General features: G+C 40.9%; 1 protein-coding gene across 3 annotated transcripts in view; it reads left to right on the top strand.

The window, feature by feature from the left end:
- LOC131257923 (GPI inositol-deacylase) overlaps positions 1-18,678 on the top strand; it is a 53,155-nt gene that overhangs the window by 12,042 nt on the left and 22,435 nt on the right. For all 3 annotated transcript variants that reach the window (XM_058258871.1, XM_058258870.1, XM_058258872.1), the window contains exons 2-11: positions 17-274; positions 1,117-1,307; positions 1,413-1,584; positions 2,530-2,667; positions 2,749-2,938; positions 10,384-10,529; positions 12,404-12,586; positions 12,836-12,946; positions 16,770-16,889; positions 17,020-17,176. In XM_058258871.1, the coding sequence (XP_058114854.1) occupies positions 17-274; positions 1,117-1,307; positions 1,413-1,584; positions 2,530-2,667; positions 2,749-2,938; positions 10,384-10,529; positions 12,404-12,586; positions 12,836-12,946; positions 16,770-16,889; positions 17,020-17,176 (1,666 nt within the window). The remainder of the gene's footprint in view (positions 1-16; positions 275-1,116; positions 1,308-1,412; positions 1,585-2,529; positions 2,668-2,748; positions 2,939-10,383; positions 10,530-12,403; positions 12,587-12,835; positions 12,947-16,769; positions 16,890-17,019; positions 17,177-18,678) is intronic.

Raw genomic sequence — 18,678 nt, 5'->3', positions numbered from 1 at the left:
CCTTTCCTGTTTCCAGGTGCGCTCCTTGGCAGCAGAATCTGATAGGGCTTATCAAGGTGGTCCACTTGAGCTTACATATTATCAGGAGGCAACCCTCACACCTGAAGAAAGAGGAAGGGATATGGCATTGGAGGACTCTAATGGCCTTGCACCCCCTAACCAGTACACTTGCATGCTGGACTGGTTTGCTGTAGATCTTGAAGAGGAACATTCTGCTATGGATGGCAGGATACTTGAAGAACATGCTGAATATGTTGTATATGCCATCCACAGGGTAACACTTACATCCTCTTATTTTGTACATAATTTAAATTTTAAGTGAAAGGAAATAAATCATGGTTGCATCAGCAAAATACTTCAAATTGCAATTAAAAAGCCTTTATTGATTAGCTTGTTATTCAAATTGCATGGAGTGTTACTTTCGAGTACTTGGCTTTCTCAACTGCACCACTTTTCTGTTCTGGGTTTTGTTCTTGTGTAAATTAAAGGCTTTTGCATTAGTCTAAGTACATTTCCTTTTTTGGTTTGTTTATTTTTATGCTTTACAAAAATGTGTAACCTTCAAGTATAATGATGTTTGACTGGGTCAGGCCAGTCACACTAGTTCATGTTCACTAGCCTTTTAGATGACTAGTCTTTTTCTCTCATCTTCTTTTCTTTTCTTTTTTTGAAAATCCTTTTACATGACTAGTCCCTGACAAAATTCGAAAGATAATTGGATTCCACAGAATGAATTTTTGGACTTCTGAGGGGGATGTGTCGGCATTATATATATTATTAAACATGGACAAGAAATTTACTTGCAATATGTTTGGAGCACATTTTGCCTATAATCTTCAAGGCAACTACAGCAATAGATGGCCAGTTTTACATGAATTACCCATTCTCAAACAAGAAATTTTAGCTTGAATAAACATTAAGGCATGTGCAATAATCCTTTCGTATCTGTTATATATTGGACTCATATTATTGGAGGCACATACTCCACATCAATATTTGCTCTTATGCATGTTGAAGATTTTCTTCCACTAATCTATTCATGTATTCTGATCTCTTTCTCTACACTTATGATGTATACTTTAAGCATGTTGTCTGATCCTGCTTGAATGTCTGAAGATTTTGGATCAATATAAAGAGTCACGTGATGCTCGATCCAAGGAAGGTGCTGAAGTGTCTGGAAACTTCCCCCGAAGTGTAATTTTGGTCGGCCATTCTATGGGTGGTTTTGTTGCCAGAGCTGCAGTTGTCCACCCACATTTAAGGAAGTCAGCGGTTGAGACTGTTCTCACTCTTTCAAGCCCACACCAGTAACCTTCTTAGCTTCTTTTTACTCTCTTCATTGTAGTTACAAATCTTATGCATCTTCTTGTTCCAGTCACTACATGCCTGACAAATTCGAACAACTTATACAGGTCACCTCCTGTGGCATTGCAGCCATCTTTGGGTCATTTCTTTTCACGAGTCAATAGAGAATGGAAAAAGGGATATGAGGTCCAGAGAACTCATACAGGCCGCCGGGTGTCAGGTCCCACACTCTCTCATGTTGTTGTCGTCTCTGTCTCTGGTGGTATTCGCGATTACCAGGTTTCATCCTTGGACCTTGCACTCTGGTACTTCTAGTGGACTGCATGTTTTTTTGTTTGGGTGAGATTGCACATGGAACGTTGTTGATCTATCATTTCAATTCTATGTTCTGTGTTTTAACTAGTGAAAATGTGATTTTACAGATGATACCTGCTTGTTAATCGATATAACATGGGCTTTATTTATTTGATATTCATGAAGTTTCCAATCTTGTATATGGTTATATGTTGCGATGTGGATGCTGCGAAAACCTGTAGCCTCGCATGAGCTTGGTTGGAGCTAGTCGTGATCATCAGTGGAAATGATTGCTTAATCATAGCAGGATGGTTGCATGGAAAGAAATATAATCGGAAGAAGCATTTAGCAGGATGATTGCATGGAAAGAAATATAATTGAAAGAAGTATTTTACCGGAATAGCGTACACTACTGATGTTAGTTTTCCATTTCTCTTGTAGCCCTGTATACTCTCATGTATGACTGTTTGGTAACTTCTATCAGGATAGCTATCATACATGTTTAAGTATAGTGTATGGTTATTGTTAAAAGCCAACCGACATGAGATAGCTAGGATGAGATGGTGTTGGTATTATTCAAAGTTTATCAGACATCAAATCTCCACTTTGACAATCGTTGGTTGGATGCCTTTTGTTTATCCTTGAATATGTGGAGGTCATTAATTCGTATTCCTTATTAAACTTCTTCATATTGCATATGCAAAACTAGACGTCTTTACATGAGTTATGCCTAATTTCTCATATTTCTGGATCCTCTTTGAAGTTTAGGGGTTTCTTTTGCTGAGTTCATGGATATTTTGTATATAGCATCTTTTTCAGTACTTTGACAACTTGTAATTTCCCCCCTTGAACTACTCTCTTACTTGAATGCCCATTCTCAACATTGCAATTTTAATGTGGCACATAAGGGTTGTGTCTTTACCTTTTCAGGTTCGGTCAAAGTTGGCTTCACTGGATGGGATTGTGCCTTCCAGTCATGGTTTTATGATTGGTAGCACAGGTATGAGGAATGTTTGGCTTTCAATGGAGCACCAATCTATTTTGTGGTGTAATCAATTGGTTGTACAGGTATATCACAGTTAACTCTCTTTCTTTCAATGCATATTCCAGTTTTTGTTGCATTCATCTCTGAACTATATTTTATTGCAGATCTCACACACACTTCTGAGTATGATAGATTCAGAGACTGGTCAACCATATCTAAGCACACAGAAGAGACTTGCTGTCTTTTCCAAAATGCTTCGTAGTGGGATACCACAGAATTTTTATTGGATGAGGCAGGTGCAGTTGCCCCAGGTGACGGGGCATGTTTCCAACAAGAATGAAAAGAATGTTCCTGGTATGTCCAATGTCCCTGTTTTCCTTTGTGCATGGCATGGATCATCTCTTGTTCTATTGTTTTGAGAGATTTGAAGGTTTTTCTTTTTTGGGTCATCTCTGGTTCTACTGATTCAAGTGATCTTATTTTATTATTTTATTATTATTATTAGTATTTTGTTACTTTTTTTTTGGGTGTTGTTGTGGAAACAAGGGATGCGTATGTGCGAAGGTTACTTTGCTTTTATGATTATGGAGATCTTTTATCTTTTACTGCTTCCGATCAGTACATTTTCTTTGAGATATAACTTTTTATTATTACTTTGCGATGCTTACTACTAATTTGGTATTGGAACACTTCCAATGAAAAGGATGGTTTTCAAAGACTCGTACCCAGCAGTGGAGAAGACAGTATATACCCAGACTGGAACACCTGTAAAATCCATATGCTCAGGTTTCTCATAATCAACAGTTAGAGACTCACTAGCTCAGTTCTGTGCCGACCCTCAGAACCAATGATTAGACGAGCAACCAAGAAAGTTAGGAGCCTTCTCATGCATACAGCAGTCCCATTTTAAAGATTTGCAGTTGTGCCACTGTATAACTTCTTCCACGCACAACTCCCATTTGTGTAATCACGAATTTTCTGCACAAATTCTTAGTGATGCTCTTCATTGTTGAACCACCCTAAGAACATCCCAATTCCCAATTGCCAACATCATGTTTAGATCCCCAAAGTTTAAATTTTATACTATTCAACTTGATTCAGGACCTGAAATTAAATATGAGGTGCAAAATTTCAAGCTTTAGATCATACCAATTTCTAAACAATCACAAAAAAAATCACGTCCCACATACATTTAAACATTCAACAAGGAGAATCTACGGGGGTCCATGCCTACACACGTTTAGGGCTGGATCAAGTAGAATTATAAACCAAACAATACCCAATGGAGTTTAGATTCATCCAATCCTGCAAAGGACTGTTCCCTAATCCAAGAGATTCACCATGTTTCAAATAGGGGAAAACTTGGGGTTTGCAAAAGTTGGAAATACTTAGAATCTGGGATTTTTTAGGGTTACGGTTTGGGATTTAAGGCGACAGTGGAGAGAAATGGATGAGAGAGAAGAACCTGAGAGGATTCTGCGTGTGGACAGCAGGTCCACTTGGATGCACGTGCGTGGCTGTCTGGCCGCACGTGTGTGGGGCCCACAAAACTGGAAACGGACTCCTTGGGTGTGGTCGGCCAGGGGAGGCCCACTCTCACGCCAAGTCTCACGACGATCCGCCTTCCGGTGTGTGTGTGTAGTGCTCCGCTGAAGTTTCAGCCCCTCTGATAGGTTAGAATCTGGAAACCTGCTGTAGTGGAGAACTTGAGCACAAAAAAAGGATAAATTTGAAGAAGGGAGGGTTGTGGAAGATGGTGGATGTGGGGTGGAAGAGATGGGGATGATTTGGGTTAGTTTTGGCTTCGCACCACGGTAGTTAGCCCTTCGAGGAAGGGAGGGTTTCGCACCCAATTAGCTTCTTCAACTTAGAGGGATAGATAAGAAAAAATGCAGAATTTTATTCATAAGCTTCAATGAAAAAAAACCTACATAGGATTGCCTATTTATAAGAAAACCCTAAACCCCAAAAGCCGCGCCATGTACGAACACTAAGACTTAGAGATGAAGTAACAAAAATAACAACTAATCAACGTAATCAAAACTGTTCATGATGTTTCTAATAGCAATAATAACCAAAACTCAAAATCCTAGATCATCTAGGGTAGTGGGCCCCGATCATAAGATCTAATGGTGGGATCCACATGATGATTGGGTCCACTCCAATGATCCATAGCACAACCTCCTAGCTTAGAGGGCTTCCATAGATGTCGTCATCGATCTAGATCGATAGTGAGGCATTCCTCCTTGAGTACGTGCGTAGGGTGGGGGGCGTGTGTGTACGCATGATGTCCCCATCAACTCCCCCCGGCTGCGAAAGTTTCGCCACTGGCGAAACAAAACTCCTAAACCACTTCAAAATGTCAGGATCAAGTCTCTGAAGCTCCTCCTCAGTGAGCCACGTACTGTTTGAAGCTGGGCGTGACTTCCACTTTACCTGGAACTTTTGAAACCCGCTGTCCAATGTCGATACTATCTGATGGTCTAGAATATCCTTTATCTCTTTTCTGGGTGTGGGAAGAGTAGGCATGAGAGGTAGAGGCTGGGAAGATGGGTCGGGAAGAGGTCATGGATCAAAGGAAAAGTCTGGGGAATCAGGATGGTTCGGTGAAAAGCTGGACAATGTATCAGTAGTCCCCTGAAATGCAACTAAATCCTCCACATTGAATGTGGAACTAATTCCCATGGAAGGTGGAAGATCTACCACATACGCATTGAGACCATTTCGTTTTATAATTTCGAATGGTTCAGCGCTATGCGCGTGTAATTTACAAACGGCTCCTTGAGTGTATCGCTCTGGCCTGATGCGGACCATCATAGAGCATCCTATATTGAATTCCTTGAATCGTTTGTGTTGGTCTGCAGAAATTTTGTAATGGTCATTACTAGTATTATTTTTTTCCTGATTTCTTGATGTAATGAATGAATGTGATGTGCAAAGGAATTTGCAAACTCCGATGGCCTATGGGACAGGGACATAGGGACAAGATCAATAGGCTTCATAGGTTTATATGTCCCAAATTGAATAGGAATAATATCACACCAAAGTGTGTCTTTATATGATCCAAACTGAGTAGGAACAAGACAAAGGCGCGAGACTTGAATGAAAGTTTCATCAACCAAAGATACTCTATAGGGTTGAGGATGGGCTTCAAGCTTCAAGCCCAGACGGCTCACAGTGCCAGTTGATGCCACGTTGGCACAACTATCGCTATCCACGATCATCTTGCAGCTCTTATCACCACATTTTGTGTAAGTATCGGAAATCGTTTTGCGGCGCCAATCATCGGTATTCTTTGCTTGTGCGAAGGCACAACGCACAACTGCAAGGGTCGCGGTCTCTTGCGCTCCCTCTTCCTCATCACTAGGAGTTTCTGCTGGCTCATATTCTTCATTCTCATCGTCACTTTCTGGGGGCACTACTTCTACTTGCCCCTCAATAAGGAACATCTTAGTGCCTTCTTTCGTGCCACACTGGTGCGCAAAGTGACTAAATCCCTAACATCTAAAACACGTAGTCGCATCGCTTATGCGCGAGCTAGATCCGACAACTTCTTTACCCTTATCATCCTTGGGCTTAGACTGAGAACTACTAGAAGGCTTATACTGATATGTGGTGCCAGGTTTATCCCCAGAAGGGTTGGCCTTAGCGCCAGAATCACGAGACTCAAACTGCCTTCCCACAGATGCTTTGAGATATTGCTTGACCTCCAACACTACTTGATACATCTGTTCAAGAGTGTCTATGTCCTTGGCGAGCAATTCTCTTCTAATGTCAAAACGGAGGCCCGTCTTAAATCGAGCAAGAGTGAGTATAGGATCCTCTTCAACTTCACATTGGGACAAGTACTCTTCGAACATCTCAATGTATTCAGTCACACTCATGGAACCTTGTCGAAGAGACTGCTATTGTTCAACCAACCTCAAGTGATAAAAGAAAGGGAAGTATTTTTCCTTAAAAGTTTTTTTCATTTCTCCCCAATAGACTATTGAGAGTTCCCTCGACCTTTCTTTCTTTTGCTCCATAGTAGCCCAATACCTCTTTGTTTGACTCACAAGCTTCATCTTGGCAAATTGGATTCGACGAGCATCTGATATGTCATACCACTCAAAATAGTGGTCCATATCCGCCAACTAATCTAGAAAAGCTTTAGGGTCCATGTGGCCATCAAACGTAGGGGCATCTACTCTAACTCCCTTGAGGAGTTGCGCATTTGGGTCATAATGATCATGATGCCCCTCGCGGTGTGGGTGCAGGGGTGCTCGCCCATGACCATTCCTTTGGTTACCCCCATTCCTTTATCGGTTCTCCTGACCACCTGCTTGAGATTGGGCATCTTTCCCCCATGGCATGGTTTGTCTGGGCGGAAGTCTCTAGTTGGATAACACGTATGTTGTTCTGATCCAAGCGTTGGTCAATACGTTGTTCTAAGCGTTTACCCAAAAACTCAAAACTACTGGGTTATGTTGTCCATTTGACTCTTGTAACTGCTTCATGTTTAGCGTGGGGTGCAAACCAAAACCACGACTATTACGTGTGGACATACATCCACTCACTCAACTCAAAGACCCTCAAATGCAACTATATTCGTCTAAATGGGACTAAATGATCCTATAGGACTTTATAGGAGGGAAACTACATAACGCTACTAAAATTCCAGCAACATAATTGCCCAAATAGTTTGTTAACAGAAAATTCAGCCATGAAAATTGGGAAAATCTGATAACAGAAAATTCGGCAGTCCGTGTTGTGAATGATGGGTCCTAAACAGCCCTATATGATGAGACTTGATGCAAAATAGACATGAATAGACTATACCCTATACATGCAATGCATTCCCCTATGAAAAACTTAGGCTCTGATACCAAATTTGATGCAGGGCCTGAAATTAAATATGAGGTGCAAGATTTCAAGCTTTAGATCATACCAATTTCTAAATAATCACAAAAAAAATCACGTCCCACATACGTTTAAACATTTAACAAGGGGAATCTACGGGGGTCCAAGCCTACATACGTTTAGGGCTGAATCAAGTAGAATTATAAACCAAACAATACCCAATGGAGTCTAGATTCATCCAATCCTGCAAAGGACTGTTCCCCAATCCAAGAGATTCACCATGTTTCAAATAGAGAAGAACCTAGGGTTTGCAAAAGTTGGAAATACTTAGAATTTGAGATTTTCTAGGGTTAGGGTTTGAGATTTAAGGTGAGAGAGGAGATAAATAGAGGAGAAAGAAGAACCTGAGAAGGATTCTGCGTGTGGATAGCAGGCCCACCTGGACTTACGTGTGTGGCTGTCTAGCCGTATGTGTGTAGGGCCCATGAAACTGGAAACAGACTCCTTGGGTGTGGTTGGCTAGGGGAGGCCCATTCTCACACCAAGTTTTGCGACTATTCGCCTTCCGGTGTGTGTGTGGTGTTCCGCCAAAGTTTCAGCCCCTCTGGTTTCCAGAATCTGGAAATCTGCTGTAGTGGAAAACTCAGGCACAAAAAAAGGATAAATCTGAAGAAGGGAGGGCTGTGGAAGATAGTGGATGTGGGGTGGAAGAGATAGGGATGATTTGGGATAGTTCTGGCTTCGCACCACGGTAGTTAGCTCTTTGAGGAAGGGAGGGTTTCGCACCCAATTAGCTTCTTCAACTCAGAGGGATAGAGAAGAAAAAATGTAGAATTTTATTCATAAGCTTCAATGAAAAAAAACCTACATGGGGTTGCCTATTTATAAGAAAACCCTAAACCCCAAAAGCCGCGCTATGTGTGCACACTAAGACTTAGAGACGAAGTAACAAAAATAACAACTAATCAACGCAATCAAAACCGTTCATCTAATAGTAATAATAACCAAAACTCAAAATCCTAGATCATCTAGGATAGTGGGTCCCGATCATGAGATCCAATGGTGGGATCCACATGATGATCGGGTCCACTCCAATGATCCATAGCATAACTTCCTAGTTAAGTGATCCTCCATAGATGTCGTTGTCGATCCAGATCGATCGTGGGGCCTTCCTCCTCCTTGAGTACGTGCGTAGGGTGGGCGGCGTGCGTGTGCGCATGATGTCCCCATCGCAACTCTACAAGTACACATCTTCAATTTCTTTGGTAGGTAAGTGGGGTTTTTTAGGTCTTCTATTGGTTCTTTAAAATGATATATGTACTTGCAATCTCGGACTAAAAGGCAAATGTGCTTGAATATTTATGTATTTCAGCATGGATTCATGCCATATTCAGTTCTCTAGCTACTCTCTTCAGGCGTGTGAAATTTCAACTTTTCAAATAAAATGACTTGTTAATAAATAATAAAAAAAGATGTGTTAATAAATATGGGATTAAAAAAAAAACAGAAATAAAAAGGGATATGGGCAATCCAAACTCCTTATCCTGAAGGATTTAGTGTCTCCTATAATGCAATAACTCATTTAGGGACTACTTGAGCATCTTCACCCATTTTACCGGTCTACGCCTATGGGTATTGAGTACGACAAAGATCAGATTTGGTGGATCCTCAAAATCCAAAATCTTGGGGTACCAATATGACAGGTGTTGGCCATTCCTTCCTGCCGATAAGATTAAAAATGTCAAAACACTTCCTAACATATCACAATGAACAAGTTGAGTTTGTTGCCCTATTGGCATGATACAGTGCAAATTCTCGATAACTGATAATTTTGGAGTTCGAAATCCCACTAAATGGGTCCATGATGCATTGCCGCTGGAAATCAAGATATTGGGATTGGACTTCTAAATGGATTCATATATGGGTTTCCAAGTTTTGGGAAAGGGGGAACCTGTACCCTTAAAGATTATCCCATTTGGGCACTTCAATTTTTTAAAGGACTGGACTATCATAGTTGTTCATTCCATTTTCTGTCCAATGGTGGTATGTGTGTTCCTCAATTCCACCTTGCGTGCCCATCTTTATTACCTGACATGAGGAATTTGATGCTCAGGTACGCTTCATGCTCATTGGTATATCTAGCAATTGCCCCAACCATGTTTCTAAATGTCATCCAAACCTAGTTACTCCAAGTTGACTTGGTTCCAGTGGGCAATGGAACGAGTTCCTGGGTGAGTCATGCTTTGAACCAGACAGCCGAATGATTCTGGCCAAGCTGGAATGAGTTGGGCGAGTCATACCGGTTTCTATCTCCAGGTGAGACACTCTCCAAAACTAATATCCAAAACCATGCCTATAATGCTTACCACACCTAGCAAGATAGGTTGAGTGCAGATGATGATATTTAGATTAGGGCCGTGGACAGGAGATGGTTGAAGATTGGCTATGCTGTCAACCTACAGAGGTTTTGTATTTTGTGAACAGTCTCTTTGAGGATTGAGGTAATAGCCCATTAACTTTGCTATTAGGATAGAAATCAGGAGTTTCTGGAAGTTCCTATGGCTATGTATTGATAAAGATGATGATTCATGTTTCTCTTTATGGTTTATGCTTCACATTGAACTTGAAAATTCTAACCTGAGAAATGTTGCTTGCATGTTCCGGATACCTCTGCAAATCTGTGATGATCCTTTTCTATTATTGACATTTCTATATTTGAAGCATGTTCCAAATTTTAAGCCCAAAATGGGTATTTAGCTATTACTGCATGGAGAACTGTCTGTTTCTGGAATAACGTGGATAAATAGGTTATGCGATGTTGGAACTTGAACTATTGTAAAGTTCATACTTCTATTATTCAGATTCCAACCGTTCTTTTCTAATGAATTTATTTGTTTTATTTTCTTTTGCTTTCCTTTACAAACTGGAAATTCTGAAAGAAGTGAATATTTCATTTACAGGATCTGAATTGCAGAGCTTTTCTCGTTGCCCAAGATCTGTTCACTGGGCAGAGGATGGCCTTGAGAAGGATTTATTCATTCAGGGGACTACTGTGACAGTTTTAGCAATGGATGGGAGGAGGAGGTGGTTGGATATAGGGAAAATGGTTAGCTCAGTTGAAACTGTCTTCTTTCCAAGCATGTTTAGGTCACTGAAAGAGTGTATTTGGTGTGCTGCTCATGCTATGGGGTTCAATACTCAAGTTGGCAGTCTGTCTTCTTCTCAATCTTATATTGTGACCTTCCTAAGCTTGCAATATTACTATATCAATTACCACCCGTGTAACTATGAAACAGACATGTATCAGCATCCAAACAAACATGAGGTATCACCGTATCAGGCATGGCTGGCAACTTTAGCAAATCTGGCTAGCTGATACACCCATACAGCTGTTTGACAATATTGAAAGAATTGTTATTTAACAGGAAAAAAGGCAATAGGAGGGAACAAATTTTGTATGAATAAAAACTGCGAAGCTCTATTGCTATTGCATAAACATTACCAGAAATCAAAAGATCTGCATTGGGTGGACGAAAATACTAGCATATATGACTAAATCTGCTTCAATCATGCTTCTTGGGAAATGTTGCCAGTTGTCACTGCCATTGCTTACGTCATGTATGGCTACTAGTTGTTTCATTCTTCAGACTTAATGATTCTTGAGTTCATGATATGACTAGATTAGAAAATTCCTGTGTACTTGAAGCTTCTTGAGTTCTTTCTTTTTTTCTCTGAAAGATGACGGATTTTTATTAAAAAAGAGCACCAAAGCTGTGCAAAACTACAACCCAAACAAACTATACAATATACAAATATCACAAGCCTTTAGGCATGAGGCCCATACCAAAACCTCTAGCTTAACCTCCTAATAACCTCCACCACCAAATCAGGGAAGTGCGATCTCTTTTCTTGCCCATTGAGAATTTTGGAAGCACCTTGTACTTTTGAGTTCATGATATGACTAGATTAGAAAATTCCTATGTAACTTATACGTAGACATAGTTACTTGGTCAAATAGCATACAAAAGAGCTGTGAAGGACGAGATGATATGTTTATACTTCTACAGAAGAATTACAAATTTCTTTTGAGCACAACTTCAGTGTGCACAGTGAGCACTGAGAGTGTTGCACACATTATCTCCTGCCACTAAAAGATGGTCGGTGGGAATCTTGCAAGCATGTCAAAATAGGATATGTGCAAATTGACTATTGTGCACACCAATTGCTTCATATGAGTGATAAAACTATCTAACTCAATATAAATACAACTCTTCATATGAGTGATAAAACTATCTAACTCAATATAAATACAACTTACTCACCCCCCTCCCCACCACCATCTAAGCCTTATCCCAACTAATTGGATTTGGGGCGGCTACACAAATCCTATCCCGCTATTCCACTTGACTATATCTTCAGTTAAACCATAGGTTATCCAATATTTTTTTGAAGGTTATTAGACCTTCCCCTTGCCTTTTAGAGCCTCCAACTTGAACTGGCTTACTCCTAACAGGTGCCGTTCTTGGTCTTTGTTGCACATGGCCAAACCATCTCGTTTACTATTCCCCATTTTATTACCTATTGGTGCTAATCTTAAATTCGTTGAACACATTCATGTCTAATTCTATCCTTGCCTTTCTTCTCATCCATCTCAACATCCTCATTTAAGCTACATTCGTGATATGAACATGTTGTTCCTTGGTCACCCAACATTCTGTCTCATAAAGCATGGATGGTCTTAAAGCTACCCCCCACCTCCTCTGTGCACCTGCACACATTACAAATGCACACATCATCTCAACGAGTTGTTGAGATGGCAGGATTTTGTAGATATAAGTTCCCTTGGGATAATGCATAATATTGAACTTATTCATTTCATACGCTCCATGTTGCTTAGTGAATAATACAAATGGGTTTTGCAATGCATTCTTAGTTGATATTCAGAAGTCACAATTTCACCTATATGCTCTCATTGCTCAGGGATCTAATGGCAAAGACCACTTCATATTCGCTACAAACCTTGCTCCATGTTCTGGGGTTAGAGTGCATCTTTGGCCTGAAAAGCATGAAATTTCATCAGATGGGGAAGTGCCTCCCAGCAGAAGAGTTATTGAGGTGACCATGAAGATGGTCCACATCCCAGCAGGGCCTGCACCAAGGCAGGTACTAAGGCCCATAGTTCTGATGTTGATGCTTCTGCAAATTATCCTTTTGCAAGATTTCTTTTCAGATATTCTTTATACCAGTTTTGTGCTTTATCCTTTTCAGTTGAATTAGTGTACACTGCATCATCTTATGAGCAAATTTTGTATTATGTCAACATGGACTTGTTAGAAAAGGATAACAGGAACTTCCTCATTCTGTTGTTATCGTTATTTTATACTATATACTGAAGTGGTGTTTGTTTACCAGATCGAACCAGGCAGTCAAACTGAACAAGCACCTCCATCTGCTGTTCTTCGGCTGGATCCTAAAGATATGCAGGGTTTCCGATTCTTGACTATTTCAGTTGCTCCTCGTCCGGTATATTTATCTTTTACTCCTTTCACTGTCCATTCTTGTTATGTGATACTGTTTTTATCCCCTATCAATGAAAGGCTTTTAGGTATTTGATTGACTCCCTGCTGAGTTTCTTGCTAACCCCTGCTAGAGGTGTGCGCGCGCACACACAAACAGCTTCCCATACTTTTGGCCTTTAATATTCTTAGGTGGAACATACTGATGTTTAGACTGTAGCTCACTGTATCCTGCATTCTCCACACAGAAATTTCCAAGCCCACCTTTTGTGGATGAGCACTTCGTACTATGCCATCCACTGTAAACTTTTGTGGTAAGTATTAGTTGTTGGGACTGCATGGGTACTCTGATGTTTTTTCAAGTTACGTGACATTTTCCTTTTCCCACCCTGTGTTTTTCATCACTTTGTCCCAACTCCCAAGGATGTCCATTTTAGTTATCTGTATCTTGTGAGATCCTCCTAATAAACAGTTATGAGAGTTACGCTAAGTGGCAAGTGTAGCAACATCTTTTGAATATCCTGTATGCCACACACACACACAAACTTTTGAAAGGTTACGAGATTAACACAAGTGGAAGATCTATGCCCAAGGCCTCAGGCTACAAGAATAGAGAAAAAACAGAAATTACAGGTCATTCCAAGATGGACTGACAAAGGAACAGTCCTTTAACGCAGGTATGGATGCTGCCCACTCTATAAGATGGTGTTTTGCTGTAGAAAATACCCCCACGGCTGTTCCCAGAAAGTTGTTGAAACACCTGTTATTCCTTTCCTGCTATACTGCCCTAAAGACCACCGGCAAAAGTAATCGCCATGCATGCTTTCCCCTCTTACCTGTACCACCACCATGCCATGCCCACAGTAGGTCAGGTAGGGATTTTGGCATTACCCAGTGAGATCCAAACAACGTCAGGAAGTTATCCCAAATCTCCCGTACAAATTGACAATGCAGAAAATGTGATTTACCGATTCACTGTCCTTCCAACATAGAGGGCAAGCATTGACTAGGAATAGGCCTTGCTTATGGAGGTTATCCAAAGTGAGAATCTTATTCCAACTAGCCAACCATATGAAGGGCGCAACCTTCTTGGGGGAACTGTATGACCAAATAAAATAAGAATGCACCGGTTCGGATCCCAGATAGGAACTGGTTAATAGCGAATAAAATGATTTGACTGAAAAAGAACCCGGCTTGTCTAGAGTCCAACACATCGAATCCTTTTCCAAACTTGAGCTCGATTCCTGAGAGTCGCTCTAGCAACGTAAGAAGCTCAGCTTCCTCATCCTCCTTTTAAGTTTCTTTTGCAAGGCGGAGTCTATACACCCGCGGGGCCTAAGCGAGCGAAACAGCTTGCCACTGAGATAGTCTGATACATAGACTGAGGCTAAGGCAGGAAATAATTTGTTTGGAGGCTGACTCCCCGACCAAATATCTTCTTAGAATTTGACTAGCCACCCATCTCCCATGGAAAAAGATACACCTTCCCTGAACCATTTCCTAAGATTGAGAACCTGGCTGAACTAACGCATGTGTATATCCGGTTTCGCCACTTTTCCTGAAACCGAGTTGCCTGAGTGTATAGTCCAGAAACTTCCAATCCATGTGGTCACATGCATTTTCCAAATCAAGTTTATATACTAAACCACCACCCCCTTTGAACTGTGCATCCCAACGCTCGTGATCTATCAGGGCACTATCTAATATTTTTCTGCCTTACACGAAAGCTCGAAATTCGAGATAATCTTCCCAAGAATCTGCTTGAGCCTGATAATATTTTGGCTAGTATCTTGTAAGTGGCCCCAATCAAGCTAATTGGCATGAAATCCTTCAAACTATCAGCTCCTTCCTTAGGGATCAATGCTATAAATGAAGCACCAAATTCCTTCGCTCGCAAGTCTACTTCTTTAAAATAAATCCCCGATGAAAGCTATTACATCCAATTTTACTTTTTCCCAAAACACTTGAAAAAATGCTAAGGGCCTGTTTGTTTTCCTATTTACCATTGTAAATGGTGGTAAATAGATAATTATAACCTATTTCTATTGTTTGGAAGAGATGAAATATGAAAGGTAAATTACACCTCGATTTTCGGAATTTACTTTTTGAAGAAAAGGGTGAGAATGACCGAGTGAAATTTTTGGATCTTATCATGATGTATGTGATTGATCCATGCCGTTTATCTATTTTATCAAATCATTTTTGCGCTTGTGTCAAAAAATTAGGTAGATTATAAGCTCAATTGGACCACACTGCAGCAAACAAGGGGATATCGACATCCATCGTTGAAATGTGAAGCCATCCGTAGGTCCCACACTGATTTGTATCTGTGATCCAACCTGTTCATATGATCACATGGACATGGATGAAGGAAAAACACAAATATCAGCTGGATACAAAACTCGTATGGCCCACAAGAAGTTTTCAATGGGGTGTGTTTAATCCCCATGTTTCTAGTGTTGTGGTACACTTGCACTTTGGATTTGCCTCGATTTTCAGTTTATGCCCTAAAATGAACTGTTACAATGAATGGACGGCTTGGATCAGACAAATATATCATGGTGGGCCCTGCAAAATTTTGAAATTTTTTCTCGATATTAGTGTCAAGTCAAATCAAAGCTTACTTTGTATGGCGGCTACAGTGCATTTCTTATGGAAAATAATGATTGCTTATTTACTTTTATTTCCAGCTAGAAATAAGAAAACAAACACCCCCTAAAGGAAAATCGTCCAGTCCCGGTGCCTTGTCTCTGCCGAACTCTCAAACTGTCCCCTTGATTTCTCCCTCTGTTGCCCAGCCTTTGATATATTAAGCATCCTTTGTGGAAAGGGATGCTATGAGGTTGACCTCATGGGAGCTTCCCATGAGATCGAGCTGTGTCGGCCCCACTGTGATCTATGGTAGACATCCACACCAAATTCCTTTGCAAGTCTACTACTTTAAAATAAATCCCTGATGAAAGCTATTACATCCAATTTTACTTTTTCCCAAAACACTTGAAAAAGTGCTAAAGGAAAATCGTCCGGTCCCGGTGCCTTGTCTCTGCCGAACTCTCAAACTGTCCCCTTGATTTCTCCCTCTGTTACCTAGCCTTTGATATATGAAGCATCCTTTGTGGAAAGGGATGCTATGAGGTCGACCTCATGGGAGCTTCCCATGAGATCGAGCTGTGGGTCCCACTGTGATCTATGGCAGACATCCACACCATGCATTTGGTGGGTCCCCTCTAGGTTATGGGATATCCCAAAAATGAACCTTATCTGAAACTCAAGTGGGTCACACCATCTGAAACCATGTGAAATCATGCCTAAAACATCTAAAAGCACTTGGTGGGGCCGACCTGAGTTTTGGATACAGCTGAAACTTGGTGTGACTGCTCATCCAAGTGGGACACACATAATGAGTGGGCTGGTTGTCTGAACCACATCTCAATGGGCCCTATAAACGATCATGAATGTTTCAATGTTGGGTATCCACTCTCAATTGTTATCTGTGGTGTGGCCCACCTAAGTTATGGATTGGCCTGATTTTTAAGCCCATGGCCCAACATGGACAGGTGTATCTGATTAATGGGATGGATGCCCGACATGAATCATGGTGGGGCCCACACATCTCGACCTCATAGTACCTATATATATATTTGATGGGCAATGTGGAGTCCATTATTGGGGTTTAATCATCTCAAGATGCTAAATTTTGTCAAATATACACTTTTCCTAACCGCATCGAGTATTTGGCTGAAGTTCCATTCATGATGAAAATGGTTGTATTCGTTTGTAATAGCTTAGAATGAGCAATGGATGTGTTTCTCACCCTTTTCATTATCCAGAGCGTCTCAGGCAGGCCTCCCCCTGCAGCTTCCATGGCAGTCGGACAGTTCTATAATCCAGAGGAAGGCAAGAGAGAGTTCTCTCTTAGTTCACTGCTTCTTTCTAGCTACGCTCAAGAGGTTAGTAATTTTAGAAAAATTATCAGCATGTATGTTTGGATTTTTACTATTTTTGTACGCATGTCAATATCAGGTCACTTTAATTTTGTTTTATATTCCAGTGGAGTAACTAGTTGATTTTGTCACATAGGAAATCTTTTTGAAGGAGGATCACCCTTTGGCTTTGAATGCTACATTCTCTATGAGTTTAGGCCTCTTGCCTGTTACTTTGTCAGTGAGGACAGCAGGCTGTGGAATAAAAAATTCGGGGCTTCCCATTGAACAAGCTGGAGATGTGGAACATAGCAGTAAGGATTTTTCTACATATTTTTCTGCTATATTCCTAGGAACCAGTGATAAATCTTTTGTTTTTATTTTTATTTTTTCATTTGTGTAAAGAATTTGCTAATACAGCCAACTGTTTTAGTGATTATGCCATGATGAAAATATCTGGTTAATATTCAACACTCATCTTTAAAGGTTAAAAATTGTTTTTGTCAATTGCAAGTCCTAATATTGGGTTAATATTCACAATAGGAAGGGAAAATCTCCTAATACCTTCGAGTGTCATTTGCCTCTCTTCCTGCACAAGCAAATGCAGTGTCCTCCATGTGCTAATCACAAAATGAGAAATAATCACCATGGCTTGGAATTCTGTGAAAAGCCCTCGACATAAGATTCCTTGGATCCCCTTCAAACAACGAGTTCTTGTAATAACAAGAATAGCCATTCTCAAATCCTGTTTAGATGCCTTTGATCCTTGTCTTCCCTTGTTCAAATTGCACCATCCTGCAGCCCTAGAAGGGTAATTTTGATGACTTTTCAATTTCATCTCGACAATTGCAATTCCACAATTCTTTGCTGCTGTCCTAGAAAGCTCCCTTGGCAGTTTAGCATCCATGTACTGACCTCACTCATATGAAATAAATAAGGATATCCTGTAGCCGAGGGATGTGCTGCACGCCTGCGTAGCGATTTCGCTACGTAGCGTCAGAAATAGCGTTTTTCCCCTGTAGCGTGCGCTACAGGGGTCGTAGCGTACGCTACGGGTATGTAGCGTGTAGCGCAGGTAGCGTACGCTACCTGTTTTGTATTTTTTTTTTTTTGTTTTTCCAGTGCAGGAAACAGTGGTGAACTCACACCACAAGCAAACTTAAGTTAAAAAACCTAATTCTAAAGGGCTTCCACCCCCAAACCGCAGCAGCCGACGCAGCTGCTCTCCCCACCCTTGCATTTGGAGACCCAAAATCTTCTCACAGAGCAGATCCGACGCTGCCGACGCTGATTCTCTCCCCACCCTTCAATGTTGTGGTCGAAAGTCAGCTGCCAGGCGCAAACCGACGCTGCTGACGTTGCTCCTCCCCACTTTTCAATCGTGAGTTGGAAAAACTACTTCCAGAGGCAAACCGATCGCTGTGGAGCTTCAATATTTACAGTTTTCAGCGATTCAATCTCATCTTGAGACAAAAATAGGTACGCTCCTTCCTTTTTTTCTTTTTCTTTTTTTCTTCTTCTCCTCTTCCTTCTTCTCCTTCTTCCTCTTCTTCTTCTTCCCCTTCTTCTTCTTCTTCTCGGACTGCTGTCATTATAGTAAAGGATTCTTCTTCTTCTTCTTCTTCTCTCTCTCTCTCTCTCTCTCTCTCTCTCTCTCTCTCTCTCTCTCTTCTTTCGGTTTCCCCCTCCTTTTTCATTTCCGGCATCGAAATTATTATTATTATTATTATTTTTGTGTTCTGCGGTGCACGTTGAACAGTGCACTTGCACCATTTTGTTACACGGTTCCCTGTAATGTTCATTTTCCATCTAACCT

The sequence above is a fragment of the Magnolia sinica genome, chromosome 10, assembly GCF_029962835.1.
Source record: "Magnolia sinica isolate HGM2019 chromosome 10, MsV1, whole genome shotgun sequence".
Lineage (NCBI taxonomy): Eukaryota > Viridiplantae > Streptophyta > Magnoliopsida > Magnoliales > Magnoliaceae > Magnolia > Magnolia sinica.
The sequence above is the reverse complement of the archived record's forward strand: the minus strand, read 5'-3'. Positions and strand labels throughout refer to the sequence as shown.